General features: G+C 41.9%; 1 protein-coding gene and 1 long non-coding RNA gene across 3 annotated transcripts; both read left to right on the forward strand.

Moving 5' to 3' along the window:
- The first annotated feature begins 2113 nt into the window (after positions 1 to 2113).
- cunh12orf56 (chromosome unknown C12orf56 homolog) lies at positions 2114 to 22576 on the forward strand. Of its 2 annotated transcripts, none has more exons than XM_040035948.1 (14): positions 2114 to 2541; positions 6043 to 6238; positions 6442 to 6457; positions 8086 to 8272; positions 8406 to 8561; positions 9229 to 9299; positions 10007 to 10151; positions 10243 to 10337; positions 10989 to 11078; positions 12819 to 12906; positions 12979 to 13053; positions 21974 to 22051; positions 22134 to 22315; positions 22439 to 22576. In XM_040035948.1, exons 1-14 carry the CDS (start codon positions 2290 to 2292, stop codon positions 22548 to 22550), a joined length of 1743 nt encoding a protein of 580 aa, XP_039891882.1. In that variant the 5' UTR covers positions 2114 to 2289; the 3' UTR covers positions 22551 to 22576. The 2 variants fall into 2 exon arrangements, with proteins under 2 accessions (XP_039891882.1, XP_039891883.1); XM_040035949.1 differs by having other exon boundaries at positions 8089 to 8272.
- On the forward strand, positions 13706 to 15138 carry LOC120736034. The gene is made up of 2 exons (XR_005696402.1): positions 13706 to 14839; positions 15043 to 15138. It is a non-coding gene; the product is annotated as an uncharacterized LOC120736034 (long non-coding RNA).
- Positions 22577 to 23506: the final 930 nt, after the last annotated feature.

The raw sequence follows: 23506 nt of genomic DNA on the forward strand, positions 1-23506 counted from the left end.
GTTTACACTTGTCTTTCGAAAAGCTACTCTGGGGTGTCTGTTAATGCTGCAACTGTAAAAATTTACATTTCTGAGCAATTTGGGCAATTTACTGGAGATCTGCAAACATCTATAGAGAATACAGATGCAGATGAAACTTTGATCTGCAGCCGGAGTAAGGAGCAGGTGGAGGAGAACCTGGAGAAGTGGAAGGATGCTCTGCGGAGAAGAGAAATGAAAGTCACCATCCAAAGCAACAGAGTGCACAAGAAGAAGAGATTGCTGGCAGGGTGGAGGTGCTAACTAGTAGTTATTAATTAAACCTTAACCCTCTGCTGTGATGTTGGTTTGGAGGCCAAGCTGAACATGTTCAGATATTCACTGGAAGCAAGCGGAGGACAGGGGGACAGCTCGGAGTCAGAGAGCCTGAGATGGTTTGCACATATGCAGACGAGGGAGGGAAGACATACTGGAGGGAGGATGATGAAGATAGAACTGCCGGGCAGAAGAAGGATGCTGGGATAGGAGGAGATGGAGGCAGATCATCCGCTGTAACAACGCCAGAAGAAGAAGAAGACTGGAAGTAGTTTGAACGTGAGTGCAAATAACTAAACTCAACACATCAAGTACAAGTATCAGGATTACTGTAAGGTGACAGTAATTTGAATGTTGTGTATTAAGCAAGACTGAATTTAAATGACAAACACAAACTCATGAAACTCCAGCATCGCCTTTTGATTCAGTAAAAAGACTAGATGTTACAATCCTTGATACTTTCAAAATGCCACAAAGGTCATAACCAACCAAATCCAGTGTGTGTGTGTGTTTGTCATGAGGCTATATTCTCCCTCTGTCTGCTGGCAAAGTGTTTACTTCTTCTTCTGCAGAACAAAGACGGTAGTGTGCACGGTCAGCCCACCGCTGCTCTTTGCAGCTGCACACAGACACAGTGATGGTGAGGAAGATGGTGCTGATGGTGATAAAGGAGTACAGTACTGATCGGCTCACGAGGACCAGTAAACTAAAACTGCAAGCAGTGACAGCTGTAACCCAACAAGAGAAAGGGCATCATTTTTATGATTTAGTCTTTATAAATATTTACTTTTTTGTGGTGTTTTGGAGTCTATTCAGAGTTGAGGATGTTGAAAACACAAAATTTAGAATTTTTTTTTAAGACAGAATCAAACAGCAGATTAAGATGAATTTGAATCTTTACCAAACCTCTTTGAGTGAAAAAGACTGACTCTGAAACAACACTGCAAGAACAACAACCTTCATGCTGTGTGTGTGTGTGTGTGTGTGTGTGTGTGTGTGTGGTCCTCCGTTAATATTTTCATCCCGTTACAAAACTTCCCTTCAAACCGCCTTTGCGCTTGAAACGGTCATCCCGAGGAAGATGAGGAGGACAAGGAGGATGAAGGAGACAATGCCACATTTTCAGCATTTTTCATGCTTCACACAGACGCAATCTGTCAGCAGCAGCACAAAGATTTATTCTTCACTGAACCGTGTTAGAGACACAGGAAGAAACTGTGATAATCTGCAGTCTGCCGTCTCTTAGTGGTAAGAGTCAGAAAGTGCAACAACATCGAAATTAAAAGAAAAAATATTTTATTATCATTCAAAAGGTTTAACGCAGACTGTATGTTTTTATAATGCTATTAAATTACAACAATCTAATTTATAGGCTAATATCCATCACAAGAAATTCATAAAACTGCAACCTGTAATCTATTTTAAGCAAATAAAATATGAGAAATTAACAAATATTCCCCCAAAATATTATGAATAAACAGAATCATTTAATTAATAACTAACGTTAAATATCAAATGAGGTTTAATTCCATATCAAACCATTATTTGTGTAAAACATATAAAAAGAGGTACAGTGAGCAGGTTCGAGCCCCAGTAAGTTTCCATCCCTTCACTGGGAGCGACACGCTTCATGTGCATCATTATTTATTCACTCAGACGGCTCAGTAAAACATACATATATACTTATTTATTTAATCATAACATATATTATTTAAGTACAGTAATTACTACATAATTATTGCGTTTGGCCAATCAGCAATGTTCCGCTCCTCTTCGCTGACCAATCAGAGAGCAGACGCACTGACGGCTCGAGTCATAGGCGCTTTACCTACAGCTCACTGTCCAGAACCGGGACAGAACCAGCGGCGCGTGTTCATCTTAACTCGACTTTTCAAACTTACCGGATGGAGCTGGACCTGTGAGCACCTGCCTCGTGACAAAGCGGCGGTTGAAATCTCAGAGGCGTTACCGGCGGCTCCACGGAGCGGTCCCGTCATGGCCCACAGCGGCTCCGGGTCGCTGCTGTGCCGGCGGAACGCGCGGCTGGACTCGTTCCTGCAGCGGAAGCTGGAGCGGAGGGTGTACGAACGGATCCGGGCTTACGAGCCGTGCGTGGTGCTGTCCGAGTCTATCAACAAGGTGTACATGCACGTGGTGCTCAGCGACGAGTGCGTGTACCTCACCGAGTACTCGCCACGCACTCTCACGGCAGCCGTTAGCTTCAGGCGCGTGCGTTACATCGAGCTGGTGAGTTTGAACGGAAAAAGTGATTTAAAAAAGTATTTATTTTTGTTTCTACTGCATTAATCCCGCCCTAATTAACCGACACGAAATCCATCAAAAGCTGTTTTTATTAAACGAAAAAACAAACAAAAAATCTGAACATGACCTGTTATAACCTGATTTTAATAAAGTAAGATACGATGTTTTGAAAAAAAAAATTGTATTTTGCCAACAGATATTTGTTATTATTGGAGAAAATAAGTGTAAATACTGTGAAGACTTAAGACGTCGGGTTTTTTCAATAAATGATAAAAAAAATAATATTTTTAATATTGATATAAAATCAACAGAAAAACCTTCTACCATATTTATTGGATTTTCTATTAAATTGGCGTTTAAGGTAAGTTATTTTTAAGGTAATTAAAAGTAAACTTTTAAAAGAAACAGTACAGAGTTAAAGCACTCATTTTCAGTATTTTTATCTTAAATGATGACGTGACTGTTTTAATGTCTGTCATGGATATTGTTGTGCAGACCAAATATTTATCAATGAATCCAGAAAATAAGCATACTGTGAAGTGTTCATGTCTCGTTTGTTCAGTAAAGGCTCGAAAACTTTAATAGTTAAATCCTAACATTGCATTTGGAAGCTGTGTTGTAATGAGTCTACAGGCTGTGTTCAGAGGGGATTTGTGTCAAAACTGCAACTTGTATCACATCAGGTGAAAGAGGACAAGACAAGGCCTACATTTTGAAGTGGCTGTAGAAGAAAATATCTGTATTTCTTTTAAAAATATTCTCCAGATCTCCAATGGTTGATTCTGCTCATCCAAGTGATTTCTTCAGTCGACTGAAGAAGTCACTTGGATGAGTGACGAAACGTTTCTCCCACTGAAAACGCTACATCCATATGAACAGAATCAACCTTTGGAGATTAATTTACCTGGATGATTGAGAATGTATCAAGACGAAATAATCTCCAGACTGACATCACAGAGTGGATGATGAGTCAAGGAAAATCTCAGTTATCTTTGAAACCTAAACTGTGAACAAACCAGAGAAGACAGCAAAACAAAGTCCGAAGGGTTGTGACCTCTTTGCACTTTGGTTGATATTCCTGCAGTGAAGTTCGGCTGAGAGCTAGGGCTGAAGAAGCATCACACACATTTAAATGGCTCTGGCCTTTTGTCTAGCTTTTTTCTGACCAGAGCCGCAAAGATGAGAATTTACAGTCAGACTTTAAATCTAAACTTCACATTGACGTTTAACTCTTCACGCTTAGGTTTAAAACCAAGCTCCAGATTTTTAAAGAACATTTAGAGATAAATATGGATGAAGTTTGCAGTTTATAATTAGGACCCCATAGATTTCTATTATTTTTGACTTGTGACATCTTTAAAGCTGAACCCAATGAGGTAATTAGTGGATCTTTAGAGCTAGTTCTATTAGCAGAATATGTTAAAGCTCAATTTTTTCTGTCTAATTTGACAGTAAACTGAATAAGTTTAGGTTTTTGGAGACTTAACTGACATAACCTTGAGTGACAGCCAAACCACGACTAAAGCACGTTAGATTACATGCATGTCACATGGTGCGTTCACTGACTAACCGGCTTCTGCTGATTAATCCCTGTTAAACTCTTCAGATTACACACTAGTTAGTTCGATTTATAGGTTTCACTTCTCACCTTTACTGCTGATGGCGAGAACAAGAGCGTAACACCTGCTCTGGTTTGCATATTTCATGTCTGCTCATACTGAGCTGCACTGAGCCTCAGAGCACCTGAGTTGCAGGAAGCCTGGAAACCAATCACGGAACAGGACTCAGGTATGATTAACAGCTGTCAGTAATGTTGGTATGTACTTATTGTTAGGGCTGCCCATGTGACCGTTTCAAGTACTTCATGTATATCAACCTGCCAAAGAGCAGCAGAAACAGCACAGACAAACCGTTAATGAGGAAGCCATTATCCTCAGATTTTAATTAAACTTTAAAAGCTTAAAATAGTTCCAATGCCACATAATACAGAGCTGCAATACATGCAGCAAAAGTCACGCCGAGCCTCTAACTTCATCTCGTTATGTCAGAGGTTTAACTCGGCCCTAACAGAGTTAATCCCATCTGCATTAACTCTAAGATTACCACCTGATGACCTGTGCTGGCCTCTCCATGGCCTCAGCACCACCCTTTAGCCACTTTGTGGAGGATCTTCAGAGCATTGGGAGCTCATGGAAACTTACTGGGACTCGAACCTGCTCACTGTAACAAACAGAAATCAAGTCTTTTGTAACGCGATCTTTGGCAAACGCAAAATTAAAGACGCTCAGAAGATGAGTCGTGCTTTATTCAAGTTCCCGTGACAAAGCAGCCACCAACATATTCAATGCAACATTGAAAAAGCAGTTAAATAAATTAGAGTCACTCAATAAAATAAAATCTGACAAAATACAATCCAGAAGTTTTGACCCACCCTTGATTTCTTTGTATTTTATAGATGTTTCTGCTGTTTTTTTAAGTGCTCTTTAGCTGCTTCTCCAGGCTTTCAAAGTAACTATGATCCAAGCATAAAAAAGGATCTTAACTCAGATGAACCAGTGTTGTCTCCACACATAACAGAATATTAGCAAAGAACCAGTTTACTATTTTATGACAACAGCAGTGTGTCATAAAAAACACAACCATTCTTTCTGTCATTAAGTTGCCAAAGATGACACAGTTTCACAGGCACAAAATAATATTTTTACAACAACAACATTATTCACAAAGATCTGCTAGCTGAAAACTTAGATTTAAAATCTATCTTTAGCAGATGATCAATATCCATGAAAAATATGAGAGGAGGACCTTCAGCTGATCAGCTGCTGATCACTGAAGCCTCATCAGAAAAGGTCTCAGTGGAAGAGCGGCTGTCAAGAAGCTGTTCTTAAGGAAGGGAAACAGAGAAAAGGTTGATTATTAAAATGACACAAGAACGACTGAAAATTGTTGAACCAGATCTGAGGGAGAGATGAGATGTTGTCAGGAGGGAAAAACACACAGTAGAGTGATATCAGTCATGGATCGGACCCCCCAGTGCCCGGACCTCAAGATTACTGAAGTAGTGTGGGATTATCCTACATCCTTTTATTACACACAGGATCAAAATCAGTCTACAGCAGATGATCAATATCCATGAAAGATGTGAGAATACCCACTATAAGTGCACAGTATATATGTTCAAAGGTTGTATATGACACAAAATATAAACATTATCTTTATTTAATCTTGTTATTCTGTAAATATCCGATTTTATTTTAAGGGCTGAAACTCATGATAATGTATAGATTCATCTTTTTATTAATAGTTTGATTAATAGTTTCTACAAAACCAAAATTTGCTTGAAAAATAGTCAATCATTAGAATCGATGAGCTAATGTCAGTTTTCTGTCGACTCGTTTCTGCACCGCTTGGTTTTGTCTTATTTCTGATTCTGCTCCCTCATATTGTCACATTTTATAATCTTTACAGCATTGTGTTTTTTTACAGGTGAACGACCTCCCAGATTTCCTCAGTGGGAAGCATCAGGAACGCTGCCAACACATACGGATCGTCTACGTCACCAAAAAACCTGCAGCGAAGCAACGCAATTGGTTAAAGAGAGCCAAGAAAGAGGGCCTTCCTCCTGCAGCCCCGTCCTGTCGCCGAAACAGCCACTGTCCTGAAATAACAAGCACATTACAAGGTAACTGAGACAGTTTATGTAATTTGATGATGCTACGCAATGATATCAGACTGAAGTTTATGCTTTTTGTAAGACGAGTCAGAGACATGTGGAATGGTCTCTTCAGAGATTTGATCCTTTGGAAAGACACCAGTGAGGTTTATGTGTCGTCTTGTTTCTTTATCTGTAACTCTAGCCATCCTGTGTGTCCATTTCCTCCACAGGATTTTCCACAGAGAGGTGAGTAAAACACAGATACACTTCAGAAGCATGTTTTATTTTAGGATACTCACACATAAAGGCTTTTATGTCCTCCCTGCAAATACATTACGTAATGCCAGTGTTGAATTTGGTTATAATCATTTTAGAAGCTGCAGAGTGTGCAGGAGTGAGGCAGACAGTGAAAGTTTATGTGTGGGATACTTCAACACTGTAATGTGGTTGTCTGTTGTGAACTTGTTAACAGCTGAGCCACTTTACCTGAGTATGTAATGACCACCTCAGTGTCTCAGGTAGCTCATGACTTATTTACTCCAGGGACTAGTTTACCTGCTGCTCATTAACATGTTCACAGAGTGACTCCAGTGTTGCTCCTCAATATCACACCTGCAGTGCTTCATCCACACACCAGGCAGCAGGTAACATCCACCTGGTACTGCTGGTCCATCATTTATCCTCTTTCAGCAGAATGTGCCCACTGATGATTGAAATGTAGAGATGTGTTTTCCAAACACGTTTTTATAAATTCCCACAGCAAGAGAACCTGCTGGTTCGCTGCTGGACAGTTTGCATTTTTACTTGGTTGCATGCGGGGCTCCGATCCTCCTTGAGTTCTTCTGTGAATGAGGCAGGAGATGGAGGGAGGAAGGAACAGATTTACTGTCACTGAACTGTTGCCTGGTAACGACGAAGCGCTGTAAAACAGACGCAAACAGCATAAAATGTAAAAGCTGTCTCACGCTAATGTTCCCTGCTGCTCAGCTGTGCTCACCCCCGGTAGGTCATTAAACGTACACACTTTTCTTTCACTGCCACTCCCAAACCTTAGACTGCTTGTAAAGTTGAACCTAAGGATGAGCTGACAGCGTGAAGTCTCAGGAGCACGACTATCATGACTGTGTGAATCTACCTGAGAGCTCTTTCTGTTTTTAAGCTGCAACATTTGTGCAGAAAAACAATAAAGAAGTTCTGAGCCCATGAGGCCTGCAGAGGGAACTATCCCAAAGCAAAGCATATTTTAGAGGCTTATTTGGCTCTAGTGTGACGTTAATTTACTACACAGCAAAATCTCCAGTGTTAAATTAACACTGGAGAGTGTCTATATGGGTCCACACCTCTGAGTGTTAAATACAACACTGTTGAGTGTTAAATTAACACTTTTGACAGTGTTATATGTTTAAAAGTAACCTAGTCAGTTTTGAAGATTAACAATGGCTAACACTGAGCAGTGCTGATTTTCTAACACTGGAAAATAACTCAAAATGTTAGAAATATTCCAGTGTTAGAAAATCAGCACTGCTCAGTGTTAGCCATTGTTAATCTTCAAAACTGACTAGGTTACTTTTAAACATATAACACTGTCAAAAGTGTTAATTTAACACTCAACAGTGTTGTATTTAACACTCAGAGGTGTGGACCCATATAGACACTCTCCAGTGTTAATTTAACACTGGAGATTTTGCTGTGTACATGAACCTTGTGTTGTGTTCAGGTAGACTTCAAACTAGCAACCGAGACCATTAGCTGATCAGGAAGGTGTTTTTAATTGTTTTGTGCAGCTGGAATACGACATGAAACTCACACAGTTGATGATGCAGACACTTCACAGAAACCATAAACCTGATGTCTGTGCTGTTTCTTCTCTCCAGCAGCCAATGGAGGAAGGAGGAGCTCCCCCCAGTGTTAAAGCACACCCGCTCAGCCTCGTGCCCGAACCCAGAGACTCTCGGCCTCACGAGAGTCCCGCAGCCTCCCCCCTTTTACTCCCCCTTAGTCTCACCTGCCTCATCGCCATTGCTCTCAGAGAAAAGCCTGAAGACCCTCGAGAGTGGTCAGGTATAAACGTGCGGCTGTTCCGATGAAGATCTACTCAAATTCAATTTGAAGTAACTTAGACATGGGTCACACGTCTCTGTAAATTTGGTCGAGCTCTGTTTCCTGTCATGAACCCGCCGCTGTGCTGTTACAGTTACAAAGGAGGATCGGTTCGGTCCTGTCACGCCTGCTGAGACGAGGCTGCGTGGACAGCGAGGAGGAGTGGGAGGCGGAGCTCCACCTGTACGCCGTCTCAGAGAAGTCCAGACTTTACCTCCACCTGCAGAGCTTGTGGAACAGCTTCAGTATTGTGAGTGAAGACTGTCTATGAATAGTATTTAACACATTGACTGTTAGCTTTAGAAATGTTGTGGTTATTTATATGAAAGTGGAGCTTAAAGGTGCCCTGTGGAGTTTTGGAGTAGATAAGTAAATGTCACAGTGTGCAGGTTATACAGAGTGTGTCCTGTGTAATGATATGGACTTTAAATGCAGTCACAGAAAACAGGGATTAACTTTTGTATGTAACAAAAGGCAAGCTGTTTGTTACATACACACAGAAAGGTAATGAGGGAAGTGGAGATAGCTGGGAGAACAAAACACAGCTGAGCTAAATCAGAGAGGATGAGACAAAAGAAGCAAAACTGAAAGCAAACACAAGGAACAACTATCAAAATGAAGCAGGAAGTGAGGCACAACTGAAAGGGGGACGAGAAAGACAAAAGGACAGAATGGGAGCACTAAAGGGAACTAATCACCCTAAAATAATCTGTAACTACACTGAGAACTAGTTTAGTTATAACGATAAAGAACTAATACCAAGAACCAGAAGATCAGAAAGGCTCATAAACATAAAGAAAATACAAAATAAGAAAAAACAGGAAGTATAAAATGAAAAAGTATAAAAGTATAAAACATGTGTCTGATGGTGTACTCGCTCAGATTTCTGAGGTGTGTGTGTGTGTGTGTGTGTTCAGAGGTCCACCCTTTTGTTAGATCCGCTCTACAGAAGGAGGAACTGCGTTTCATTGTCTGCTCCTGCCATCAGGTAATAAACTGTTCTGTGCAGACTGCAGACACACAACTTCCTGCTTGTCCAGTCAGAATAAAGGTCACAGGTCAGTTTGTTACTGTGGAAACAGAAATCATTCACTCATAGAATACACTGGACATAGCCACTGTGACGGCACCCACTGGTTTTGGACTCCACTCTACTGATTAGTGCTGCGGATACTCTCTGAGGCTGAAGCCGAGGCGTCCTGGAGTAGCTGTAGATTACAGTATGGTAGCTCCCCACAAAGCTCCAGCTCAGTGACTGCAGTTAGCTGAGGTGAAGCCTATCAGACAGCTGGCAGCTACAGCCGCCTGCATCAGCCACGCATAATCATGCAGAAGTTCACATTCAGGAGAACTGCACCTCTTTTGCATCACCTCCAGATGTTTCACTGCACATTTAATATTTGCAAACACGTACATTTGTTTAGTTTACATTTGAGTGGAGCTTAAATAATGAGACCATGAAATATTTTTAATGAACTGAAATATTATTTTATCTTGGCTGTGCTGAGCTGTAGCGCTCATATTCCAATATAAAGATTTATATAAAAACATTTCCAGAGATTTCGACCTGCTCTGAGAAACCTCATCTGAGCCCTGAAGGTTCATCACAGCGGGCTGTGACGAGTTTAGGCTCATTTAAACTTGTTATTGCTAACAGGCTCAAACGTCGGTGTTAATGTTGATGTTATATTTAAGCTGGGAGCGGACGGCTCACCTGTTTGGCCAGCTGAGCTCCGAGCTCCTGCAGGACGGGATCAGCGTGGAGAGTATGTACCTGCTGCTGCAGGAGCTGAGGACCGCCGCGCACCGCAGCGTTACGCTGCGCCGGCTCTTCTGGAGGGTAAAGTTTATAAAACCTGCTCGGCACTGTGTGTTTGACGTACAGAACGTGCCTGTGAGTTGCAGTGAATGACTCATTTTCTGTTTTCCAGTCCAGTGAGGTGTGTACTTTCCTGCTCTGCACTCTGGAGGGATGTCTTCATGGCCGCCAGAGCCTCGGTGGACTCTACACAGCAGATCAGCTCCTGTAAGCCCCTTAGCAGGTGTTCATAGCTCCACAGAGGCGAGATTTCAGATTCATTAAGGTGTTTCTCTGACTGTATTCAGCGTGGCGATTACAGAGATGATGTGCATTATTTCACAGCTGTTTCCAGAAAGTGGGTTTTGTGAAAACTTCAGATTTTTGAAGCCTGAGATGAGGGAAACTGAGTTTTCTTTAAACAAGCTAACTTAAACTTAGTTTGCATTAACAGCATAACACACTGTGAACCTAACCTGCTCACTGGCAGGTTTCCTCTCTCTGCCTTCTCCTGTCGAGCCTAAAGCAGTTTCACCTCCTCATTCATAAAGTAGATAATAAAGAACATGTAAAGAGCTGAAGTTTACATTATAGTCCCATTAATGTTCGCACTTATCGGTACTGAGGACGGGTCCTGTTATTGTTGCGTGCGGTTATACCAACAACAGCAGTATTCACAGGATTCAGTTTGTTCAGGAACAAATCCAGAGTGAGTGGATGAAGACCGCAATATTACCTAAAACACTGAAAGAATCTGCGACTGTGATAATATTTATAGTAACAATATAATAACTAACTGCAGGTCATATCTTCCTTGCTGTGTGTTGCTATGACGATGATGATGAGCATGTGACTGAAGCTCTGCTGTTTGTGTTTCAGACTGAGCTCTCTGATCGTTGACACGCTCGCCATCATGTTCAGAGAGACGGAGGTCGAAGCTGCCAGACTCAGCCTGCTCTCTGCCAAAAAGTAAACAGAACTGTAAACAGAACACAGTGTATGTTTGTTCCTTTCGTTAAACAGTCCTCATTTCAGGTATGTTGAAATATCTGTTGGCAGCTCCTGTAAAGGCCTAAAAGGAGCTTAGATTGGAATAAAGAGATTTTCTATGTATCTACAAGTGAGGGATCCACATCTAAGGAAGTCAATACACTAACTGACACAGTGATGATACACAATGACACAGAGGACTACAGAACTACTCGAAGGGTTTAGGATCAAAATGAAATGAATACTGGACACATTAAGTTAAATGGGAAGAGAACAAATCAAATCAAATCAAATTCAAATTTTATTTGTCACGTACACAGTCATACACAGTACGATATGTAGTGAAATGCTTGGACAACTGCTCGTGACCTAAAGAAAACAAAAAAGGAAAAGGCTATGAATAAGATAGGAAATAAATATGAAAAATTAAAAAGGGTAAATTTAACTAGGAAGGAATAAAATATAGATTAAGGTTAAAAATGAAATAACTGTACAACACAAATTAGAATGAAGGGTAATTTAACTGGGAAAGAATAAGATAAAATATATAAATTAAAGTTGAAAATAAAATAACTGTACAACAAAATACACAATATAGAACTATATAAGAATGTATGAAGAAATATAAATATAAATAAATATATACACAATAACAGCAGCTGTACAAATATTAACCGGAAATGAAGAATGTAGTGACCAGTGTTGTGCAATCCACATTATGTCTTGTGCAGTGCAAATATGCTTAAAGTGATTTAAGTGATGAAGTGAAAACAAAGTCCAGAATGTCCAGTGTGTGTAAGAACTGTATGTGTGGGTCAGTACTGTGTGGTGGTGTGATTGAGAGACCGTATCGCCTGCGGGAAGAAGCTCCTCCTCAGTCTCTCTGTGTTGGTCTTCAGGGAGCGGAATCGCTTTCCTGACCTCAACAGAGAGAACAGTCTGTTGTTGGGATGGCTGAGGTCCCTCACGATCTTCCTGGCCTTGGTCCAGCACCGCCTGCTGTAGATTGAGTGCAGGTCAGGGAGCTTGGAGCGGATGGTGCGCTGGCATATCACACGAGGCTGAAGTTCAGGGTTGAGTTCATAACATCCACTAAAGAAGTGGCGAGTAAACATCAGTTGTTTTTTTAAATCACATATCAGGAGTAAATCGTCCGAGTCATTGGAGGCAGTGCAGAAACCAAAGTACCTGAGGAAAAGTTAAAATGCCGAGATATGAGATTCCCCATACTGCTGAAGTTTAGGATTTCTGCCTTTTTGAAGAGGATGTGGTTACAAAAGAAGACTGGTGTCTTTGTGAAATATTATAAAAGAAAAATTCTTGTAAAAACTGGTATAAATCTGAATCATACAGGCTTGAATGATAGATGGATAATGATGCCAGTGTGATGGAAAAAACTGAATTCAGTCTGAGCTCCAGAGGAGTCTTTACTTATTTTTTTTTCTGTATTAAAATGAGAGAAATGTACACTGATTCATGGCTTATAGACTGATGTGTCTCCAGTGTGTTTGTGAGGTTTATCTATTAACAATAGTAAATAAAAAGTGAGAAAATAATAAATGTGATTATTCTCAGGGAGATTTTCTATCATTTCTTTGGTTGCAGCTGGAGCTGCTTTCCTTTGTTGTAGTCTGGTGAAACCCGGAGAAGAGTTATAAAGCTCATTTCCAGATGTTAGCACACCTTCCCTTTTCTGCATTAACTGTTGTTTCCCTGCAGAGGTGCTCTGGCCTCCCGAATGCTGCTTGCCTTAATATGTGACCCTCAGCCACAAACTCACAGCGGAGAATTTCTGACGTACTCAGAGGTGCGCTGCTCTCTGCTCACATCAAGTGTCTTTCATGTGCCTTCGATGCATTAAACCTTGTGCCTCTTACAGCTTCAGGCCTTACTCGCTGAGTATCTGGACACCGCCGCCTCTCTGCTCTTTGAACTGCTGCTCGTAGGCCACGTGGTGAGTTTGATAAAGCGTACAACGGGGGCGCTTCTCAGCTGTGAGTAAAATGTGTTTATGCAACACCTCAGGCTCTCCTGGGAATTACAAAAACTAAACAACTGTAACAATGATGAAGCACTAATGAATTAATACACGTCAGGTATTAAGCAGAATATTATTAATCAGAAGATTAAAGAACGGCTACTGAAGCTGATGGTCAGTAATCAGTAAATACACACAACACAGAACGCTATTGCAGGTACAATGTATTTAAACAAAACCAAGGAAAAATAACAAGGAAAGAAAAAGAAAAACTTAAATAATTACTCCTGGTGCAGTGGTGCCCGGTTTAAAGTGCACAAAGACAACTAAACAGTCTTGTGGCTTAGATCAAGCAATACAGTTTCTCAAGTTCAATAATATTCCCCATAAATAACACACCACCAATTCAAAAACACTGGTCCACACTGATGAGAGAAAGTCCATGATTTTTATCTGGGTGTCCATGACAAATGTCCAAGCGTATGGAATCAGAACGATGCCACCTTGAAACGAAACCGAAAAAAAATATTGAAACCGAAAAAAAATATTGTAACTGAAATAAATGTACTGAAAAATCTTGTATTGAAACCGAAAAAAAATTGATAGTGAAAAACAATTAATTGAAACTGTAATTTTTTTGTTTTCGCTTACAATTTTTTTTTTCGGTTTCAATCCACTTTTCGGTTTCAAACCATTTTTCAGTTTCACTCTGCTGGCACTGTTTTGGCGTACGGGGGCGCGCTGGGGGGCGGGGATTCCGACCCGCATGTATTTGCATATATTATAATGCTGACCAATGACTGGAGAAAACACTGAGGACGCGGCTGCGGTCGCGGACAAACTCGCACGTGTCTGTTCGGGAATGGCAGATGCCGAGAGGTCCAGCGTTTACATTACCGACTATTTCAAAGTGACAGCCTGAGGTTTTCTTCAGTAAATTGGACTACCGGACAGGAGGACCTGAGGCCCCACCGCATTATTTTTGGTAAGTTAAATGTGTTTGTAAGCTAATCCGTAATTTAGGTCCTTAGCTAGCCAGCTAAGGACCTAGCTAGCTAAGATGAGCACTCGGCTGTCGGGGAAACTTGTTTTGTAAAGTTCGTTTAGCTAACCCGTGCAGGTGAATGAATTTACCCTGACTAAAGAAATCAAGAGAAACGCACCGGGCTGCTCAGTGACTAACCACGGTTACTGTACTTTTATTTACAGTATTATACTGTAAGAGCAACAGGCTGGACTCTGCTTCTGCTCCTGTGCAGAGCTGATTATTAAATATGTGCAAACAGCAGCATGTTTTCTGTCGCTTTCCACATGTGGAAGGACATTAACGCCAACTTTTAAATTCCCCTCATTAGTCAATAGCTACGGATTAAATAGCCAAGCCCGATACTTATGTACTGAAACCAACTACTTCCGCTTGTCAGCTTAAGTTAAAATGTTACATTTTTCCTCTGATTATTTTTTTAGCTTTTTTTTTTTTTTTTTTTTTTTTTACTGAGTTTGTTACAAATATTCTGGTTAAAAAACTGTCCAAATTATTTTTAATGAATTATGTTCACAAAGTCACATGTGCAGTACTCTGTACAGCTTGCATCCTTTAGGACAAATAATTTGAAACATTAATATTTCTTGTTCAATACTGAGCTGATAACACCTCTGTATGTTGTGACCAGGATGCAGCAGCAAACTGAACCTCGACTGAAACCTGCTCCATCATCTCATCTTTGCAGATGTCCATTTATAAAGCATCAACAACTCAAAGGTAAACATGATATTAGAAAATGTGTTAGTATATAATGCCTTTAAAACAAATAAAAAAAATAAACAGCTGTCGGCAGAACTGTAGGACTGAACAACTTCAGATCCCGAGTGTGTGAGGACAGAGAAGGATCTGCTCTATTTCAGATTTGAGAGATAAACTTTACATTTCAGTTTGTGATGATTCTGTTCTGTTTGTGATTACAGGAGCTGTCCTCAGATTCAGACCTCAGCACCACCCAGTGACAGCAGACAGATCATCCTATATCTTCAATCTTTGTAGTAACTCCAAAATTAACTGAAGAAAACAGTACAAAGGTTAAAGTACCACATGTGCTGTCAGTGAAAGCTGCAGCTGTTTTATTGACAAATTTAAAGACAAAAAGTCAAAAGGATTAATCACCCCTGTAACTGTGTCACTATACATCAGCATTAACAGGACCTCAGTTTGGTGTTTCAGAAAACTGCTGATCTCAGACCTGCACAACTTCTGTTTTAAACACTGAATGTACTCAGCTACATGAAGAGCACATGATGTTTTCTCTGACACAATTAAATAAAACCTGATTAAAGTCAAAGGTTGTTACTTGTATTTGAACTAAAAACTTGTGATCTGGAATTCTTTCACTGTTTTTTGACAATCAGAATCAGAAAGGGTTTTATTGCCAAATGTTGAGCAGGTTTACAACATTAGGAAATTGCTGCGGTGCTTCAGTGCAAACATACTGTTATAAATACTGTTATAAATTAAGCTTAAATAGACATGAAAAATAAATAAATAAATAAAAATAAGAATAAGAATTAAAAGTGCTAAGTAGATAGGTATATACATGAGTGCAGGTGGTGATCAGTGCCAAACATGGAATGATGCAGTGAACACAGCGTAGGGTCATGTGTTAGTGGTGGGAACAGTCATATGGTTATTGTTCATGTGTCCAACAGCAGAGGGGAAGAAACTGTTCTTATGGCGAGAGGTTCTGGTGCGAATGGACCGGAGCCTCCTGCCTGAGGGGAGCAGGTCAAACAGACTGTGTCCAGGGTGAGAAGGGTCAGCTGAGATCCGAGCTGCACGCCGCAGTGTCCTGGAGGTGTACAGATCCTGCAGAGATGGGAGTCTGCAGCCAATCACCTTCTCAGCAGAGCGCACAACACGCTGCAGTCTCTGTTTGTCCCTGATAGTGGCTCCAGCGTACCACACGGTGATGGAGGAGGTGAGGATGGACTCGATGATTGCAGTGTAGAATTGCATCATCGTCCGTGTTGGCAGGCTGAATTTCTTCAGCTGCCTCAGGAAGTACATCCTCTGCTGGGCTTTCTTGATGACGGAGGTGATGGTGGGCTCCCACTTCAGGTCCTGGGTGATGGTGGTACCCAGGAAGCAGAATGAGTCCACAGAGGTGATGGGGGTGTCAGTCAGGATGATGGGGGGGAGTGGGGCTGTGTGCTTCCTGAAGTCCACAATAATCTCCACTGTCTTCTGGGCATTTAGCACCAGGTTGTTGTGGCTGCACCAGGACACCAGACGTTCAACCTCCTTCCTGTAGGCAGACTCATCCCCGTCCGAGATGAGCCCAATAACGGTGGTGTCATCTGCAAACTTGATTAGCTTGACAGACTGGTGGGTGGAGGTGCAGCACTTGGTATACAGGGAGAAGAGCAGAGGAGAAAGAACACAGCCCTGAGGGGAGCCGGTGCTGATGGTCCGGGAGTCCGAGACATTCTTTCCCAGCCTCACATGCTGCTTCCTGTCCGTCAGGAAGTCAGTGATCCACCGGCAGATGGGATCAGGCACATTCATCTGGGAAAGCTTGCCTCGGAGATGGTCTGGAAGGATGGTGTTGAAGGCAGAGCTGAAGTCCACAAACAGGATCCTGGCGTAGGTTCCTGGGGAGTCCAGATCCTGCAGGATGAAGTGTAGGGTCATGTTGATGGCGTCATCTACAGACCTGTTGGCTCTGTATGCAAACTGCAGGGGGTCCAGGAGGGGGGCCGTGAGGGTCTTGAGATAGGAGAGAACCAGGCGCTCAAATGACTTCATGACCACAGATGTCAGAGCCACAGGTCTGTAGTCATTTAGTCCAGTGATCCTAGGTTTCTTGGGGACAGGGATTATGGTAGAGGACTTGAAGCAGGCAGGCACATGACATGCCTGCAGTGAGGAGTTGAAAATGCCAGAAAACACTGGGGCCAGCTCGTTTGCACAGTGTCTGAGGGTGGCAGGAGACACACCGTCTGGGCCGGGAGCTTTCCGAGCATTCAGACTCTTAAACTGCTTCCTCACACCTGCTTCATGAATATGAAGAGTTGTGGTGGGAGGAGGTGGTGTGAAATCCTCCTTTGTGTGGGGTGAGGAGGGGGGTGTTGTAGGTAAAGTGTTTGAAGGTGGTGATGGCTCTATGGAGGGGGGAGAGGTGGGGGAATGAGTGTCCAAAGTGTCTCTATTGTTGGGGCCGTTGGAGGTGTGAAGGCTGCCTGATGGCTCGTCAAAACGGCAGTAAAAGTCGTTAAGGGTGTTGGCCAAGAGCAAGTCATCAGTGGAGTGGGGGGTTTTAGGCTTGTAGTTGGTGATATTCCTAAAACCTTTCCACATAGAGGCCGAGTCATTCTCTGAGATCTGCTGCTGCATCTTCTCAGAGTGCTGATGTTTAGCAACGTCCACTTCTTTAGTGAACCTGTACTTGGCCTCTCTGTAGCAGTCCCTGTCTCCGCTTCTGAACGCCTTTCTCTTTTCCAGCCACAGCTTTTTGAGTTTAGGAGTAAACCAGGGTTTGTCATTGTTATAACTCACCCTGGTGCGTGATGGCACAATGCTGTCCTCACAGAAGTGGATATAGGAGGTGACAGTGTCCGTAAACTCGTCCAAGCTGTTAGAAGCAGCCTTCATTGTGACCCAGTCTGTAGACTCCAAACCCGTGCGAAGCTCCTCCACAGCCTCGTTGCTCCACAGTTTTTTGGTCCTCACGACAGGTTTGGAGAGCTTCAGCCTCTGTCTGTACGCGGGGATTAGGTGGATCATGACATGGTCAGAAAGTCCGAGTGAAGCGCGGGGCACCGCACGATAGGCCCCGCTGATCGTGCTGTAACAGTGGTCTAATGTCCTCTCCTCTCTGGTCGGGCATTTAATATACTGCTTGTATTTGGGAAGCTCATGGCTCAGATTGGCTTTGTTAAAGTCCCCAAGAGCAATGATGAGAGAGTCCGGGAATGTCCGCTTCATGTGCAGTATCTGCTCCGCGAATGCGCACTGAGCTGCCTGCGCATCCGCATCTGGCGGGATGTAAACAGCGACCAGGATGAATGAAGCAAACTCCCGCGGAGAATAAAACGGTTTGCAGTGAATAAAAAGGTATTCCAGAGAGGAAGAGCAGTGCTGAGCAATCACTGTTACATCAGTGCACCAGCCACTATTAATGTAGAAGCAGACAACTCCACCTTTGGTCTTACCAGAGAGAGAGGCCTGCCGGTCTGCGCGCAGCAGATGAAAGCCCTCCAGCTTGAGCGCGCAGTCCGGGATGTCCTCGCAGAGCCACGACTCCGTAAAACAAGACACAGGAGGAGGCAAAGTCTCTGTTCATGCTTCTCATCAGGGCCAGCTCGTCTATCTTATTCCTGAGTGAGCGTACATTGGAAAGGAAGATCCCAGGAAGAGCAGTTCGCAGTCCGCGTCTCCTCAGACGCACGAGTGCGCCGGCTCGCTTTCCTCTCTTTCGGCGTCTCACTTTCCTGATCAGAGTCTGCAGTAAATCTGCCGCAGATGCGACAAATATTGGAAGTAAATCCACAGGTGTTGTAGTCCTGTAGTTAAGAAGCTCTTCTCTGGTGTAAGAATATCCAGAGGAGTGCCCAGACACAGAAGTTATGCACAAAAACAAAACAGAAGTAACGCACTGAAGCACCAGGGCATCCATACGCGGCGCCATCTTGGTCAGTTCATCATAAAGTAATTCAGAGTCATTCATACCAGAGTAACCAGTGAGCACAACATATATTTAACTTTCTACAGGACTTAAAGCTATTACTATAGCTTATAGCTATAGCTATTACTTAACTACACTACTGTATAGTTCTGTGTAAATAATCATTCTGTACATATGATAATTTTTAATCCTACAACTGTTTATAACTTGCATAGTTCACATTTCTGTATAACTGTATATCTCAGATTTCTGTATAGTTTTTCATATTTATAGCCTGTACATACTTATAGAATATTCTTAACATACTTCATACCGTGTACATTGTAACATACCATAATAGACCCATTTCTGTAATATACTTACATATCTATATTATTGCTAATATATATTGTAATATATCTATATCATGGCTAAAGCACTTCTGGGTGGATGCAAACTGCATTTCATTGCCCTGTACCTGTGCATGTGCAATGACAACAAAGTTGAATTCTATTCTATTATATTATGTAAAAGTCCAGACCCTCTGAGGATTATCTGAGTACTTCTAACATTACACAAAGCAAAGGTCTCCATCAGTGTTCATGAAATGCTGGGTTTATCCTTCTTGTGAGGGAGCTGCTGGTGAAGATCACGAGCCCTGCTTGATCCTGGCGACGAGTTTCAGTCTTCCTGGTGTTTCTGAAATGATGCCTCTCACTGTGGGTCAACAGGACAGCTGTAATGAAAGAAATTGAAGTTTTGAAAAAAAAAATCTTGGAAATGCCCTAAATGTGAGAAGCAGATTTTGTATTTACTTTTCTTTTGCCAATCAAGATAAAGTATAATTTTCACCATACAATTACTAACCTTGTCATCTCCTGCACTGTCTGTTTTGGGCTCTGGGCTCGTCCTTCCCAGCGCTCATGAGACTGCTTTGATGCACTGTGGTATGAGGTGCTAACCTGTTGACAGTGTTGGGAAGGTTAATTTTAAAATGTATTCCACCAAAGATTATAGAAGTAATGTATTCTGAATACTTTACAACTACATGAATGTACTATTGCTGTGTGATTTATTACTATTACTGAAGGCTACTCACCATACCAACACCAACTAGATGTTAAAATCTTAATATAAATGAGTAACAGTAGGTGGACATTAGGTAAGGCTGCACTTTTTGCAGCGATCTCGTGTAGAAAACTATTCAGCGCGTATATAAAACAGGTCAGCGGCTCCGAACCGTAGTAAAGGGACCTCTGGCTAATACGTCCGGTTCGTGTCGGGCTCGTAGCTGAAAACTAGCTTTACTTTGTTGTCTGGGTCAAGTTTGCTAGCGAGAGACAGAGAGAGGCGTTGAAAGGCTGCTTATTGTTTCGGAGGAAAACACGAATACGGTGTACAGTCGAGTCTTAACAGCTTACTTACAGCTGGGCTCGTCAGGCACTCTTTTTGGCTTTAGTGGTTATTATTATATTTACATGCTTCCAGCTCCCGTTTCTGCCCCGTGACAGCTCGTACTTTTCCTTTCTCTCCCTCCCTCGCTCACAGACACATAACGGGTATGGCAGTCCATTCTCCCTGCAGCACGGACTACCCTGCCCATGAGGCTACATTGTTTAGGGCGATGCCTGTAACACTCTGCTATTGCCTTCATATTAAATAATTTTTGTATAATAGTTTTTAGAGGCTCTTATTGCGTGTTTTGTTTGGGTTTCCACCGGCGTGGAATTACCAAAAATAGAGAGACCATAGCCTAATATATGAAACAGGAAAATACCGCCATGTAATCCATTTATTTCAACAAACTAACTGTATTCTCAATATCACCTATTGAACAGTAACTGTAAAGGATACATTTACTCATATTTTGTATTTTAAATACGTAACGCCGGTGCATGTATTACGTTACTGCCCAACGCTGCCTGTTGAGATCCTGAGATCCGCTCCTAGAACACCGGCCTCCAACTCCTGAAGAGACACGGGTGTCCCTAAATTTAGCAAATATTAGCTTCAGGCTAGCTTGCTACGACGAATAGGCTAATACCAGCATTTTACCACAACTTCACCAGATGTAGCTAAAAAAACTAAACTAATATCCAGCCCAGTGGGACAGCAAGAAAAGATGACAAAAAATGATTACTTACTTGCAGTTTGGAGGTTCAAGCTGAAATTGAAGCAGCCATTGAAAGACGGGAAGAGAGAAAGATGGCAGCTTAGTCAGCACTAGTGGTCTCTATAATGTATGCAAATACATGCGGGCCGGAAACCCCGCCCCCCAGCGCCCCCGTACGCCAAAACAGTGCCAGCAGATTGAAACTGAAAAATGGTTTGAAACCGAAAAATGGATTGAAACCAAAAAATGGATTGAAACTGAAAAATGGTTTGAAACCGAAAAAAATGGATTGAAACCGAAAAATGGATTGAAACTGAAAAAAAAAAAAAATTGTAAGCGAAAACAAAAAAATTACAGTTTCAATTAATTGTTTTTCACTATCAATTTTTTTTTCCGGTTTCAATACAAGATTTTTCAGTACATTTATTTCAGTTACAATATTTTTTTTCGGTTTCAATATTTTTTTCGGTTCAAGGTTCAAGGTTCTTTATTTGTCACATGTATAGTTATACAAGTATAACACACAGCGAAATGTAGCCTGACACGCTCCTCGACATGTGCAAAAAAATTGGGGGGGGGGGGGTGTAGAGGAAGAACATTATATATATATATATATATATATATATATATATATATATATATAGTATATACATTGGGTGTGCAGTAGTAGCAGCAAGCAGGTGAATTCTGTACATTAATATGAATAGACATCCGGTTTCGTTTCAAGGTGGCATCGTTCTGATTCTATACAAGCGCTATTGTCCATAAACGGGGGAAATGTTGTGTTAAGAATCCTGCTCCCAGCCCTTCGTTGGCTCGCCATCCTTTTTAAACCAGAAAAGGGTCACCTGGCCTGCATTAAATAAACAGGGCCAATAAGAAATCACAAGAATAATATGTCAGCCAGTTTAGCTTAATACATTAAGTTATTCTTATTCTTGTACACAGTAGTTCATATAAAAAAACAGTATATTTAATCAATAAAGACTTATCTAAACAGTTCAACTGCTATATACAGATTGCATAGCTTTAAAACATTTGTTATTTGCTATGATATGGTCCAAGAAAGCTCTGAATATCCACATAACAAGAAACAAACACAGTTTTTGTTCAACTCTTCATGTTTCAGACCAGCAGGTGTGTCTCTGCTGAAAACTTCCTGTCTGTCGGTTGGATCCTCAGAGTCCTGCAGCCTCATCCCCACCTGGTAAAGGTCTCATCAGATTTAACTGTGATTTCTGTCAGAATGATAAGAATTACTCAAACGCTGATCCTCTCCGTCCCCGCAGCTCTCCTTCATTGGTTACCAGGTCCAGCAGGTGGTGTTGGTTCTGACGGGCCTGCAAGTGTCGGTCCCCAGTCCCGTTCAGTCCGTCCTGCTGTTCCAGCGCCTCCACCTCCTGCTGGCCTGTCTGCAGTACAACAGCCAGCTGGCTCAGCACCTGCGCTCGCATTTCAGAGAGGAGTTCAGGTATGCTCAAGACAGCCACGGCAGTCACTAAGTACATACGTGCTCACGTTAACTTCTTATTATAAAGAAGAAATGTGTAAATGCTCCAGAGTCTGACAGCTCAGATCTGTTTTGGTCCTGCAGATACTCTGTGATGCCGTCGGGCTCTGAAGTGAAGCTGCCACCTCACTATTCTATCAGCCGACCCACTCTGAGACTTGTCGAGCACATTCGAACTCTTATGCTGCTCAGGTGACTGAACACCAGCGTGCTCCTAGCCTTCACTTTACACACAGGCATCCTCAGGGAAGGAAGCAGGATTTGGAGTCCTCGGGATGCTCGGCTTAAAGTTTCTGGATTATTATATATCACAGACATCTTACTGTTAGACAGAGAGATGGAGATATATGCTTGGCCTGTAAAGACTGTTCAAATGATGTGCACTCCTAATAACCTGAAGCGGTTCTCCGACAATCCATCAAGTGGTGCGGCTTCGTAGCTTAGCAAAGTCGGACTAAAACATTAGACAGATTTTCGAGCGCCATGTACCACATCAAATTGTTTCGAGGTCAGTAAACACAACCAGAATTAATAAATAAGGCGCACATAAGGGACACTGTCGATTTTCAGATTTTAAGTGTGCCGTATTTTCCAAAAAACACGGTAATAACGACGGCCCGCTAGCATGCTCTACCAAAAATAGTGCTTTGTTGTGCATCTGACGGACGAAAGCTAAACCAGTTCCACACCACTGAAGTTCTCGCATTTTTACAAACCAATTCTGGTTCATCCATTTCATTCAACAATCCACTTTCGCCCTCCTCATTTTCCGTTGCCGCCATGCTTTTCCCGCCATGTGCGTATGAAAACAAAGGCACTGCGCATGTGCGTTTACCCATATTCTATCGCGATATTTCATTTTCTTATCGTTGCCCAACATTATACCGCTATTACCGTGAACGTTATGATATGCATAGGATCTTTTCCTTCCTTATGCATGACTGTAATAATTGCATCCAGCCATGATTTTGGCGTCTCTTGAGTTTAGTGTAGAGTTATATACTTTGCATAATATGGGGGGTTATTTATTGTTTTTAAATTTAGCATTGACTCTTTTATTTTATGTCAGCTTCTGTGATAGGTACTACTAATTTAGTTTATTCCATCATTGATATTTTAGCCAATTTAAGGGGTTTAAGGAACTCAAATTTT

This window comes from Simochromis diagramma, unplaced genomic scaffold (assembly GCF_900408965.1).
Source record: "Simochromis diagramma unplaced genomic scaffold, fSimDia1.1 OVJJ01000816.1, whole genome shotgun sequence".
Taxonomy (NCBI): domain Eukaryota; kingdom Metazoa; phylum Chordata; class Actinopteri; order Cichliformes; family Cichlidae; genus Simochromis; species Simochromis diagramma.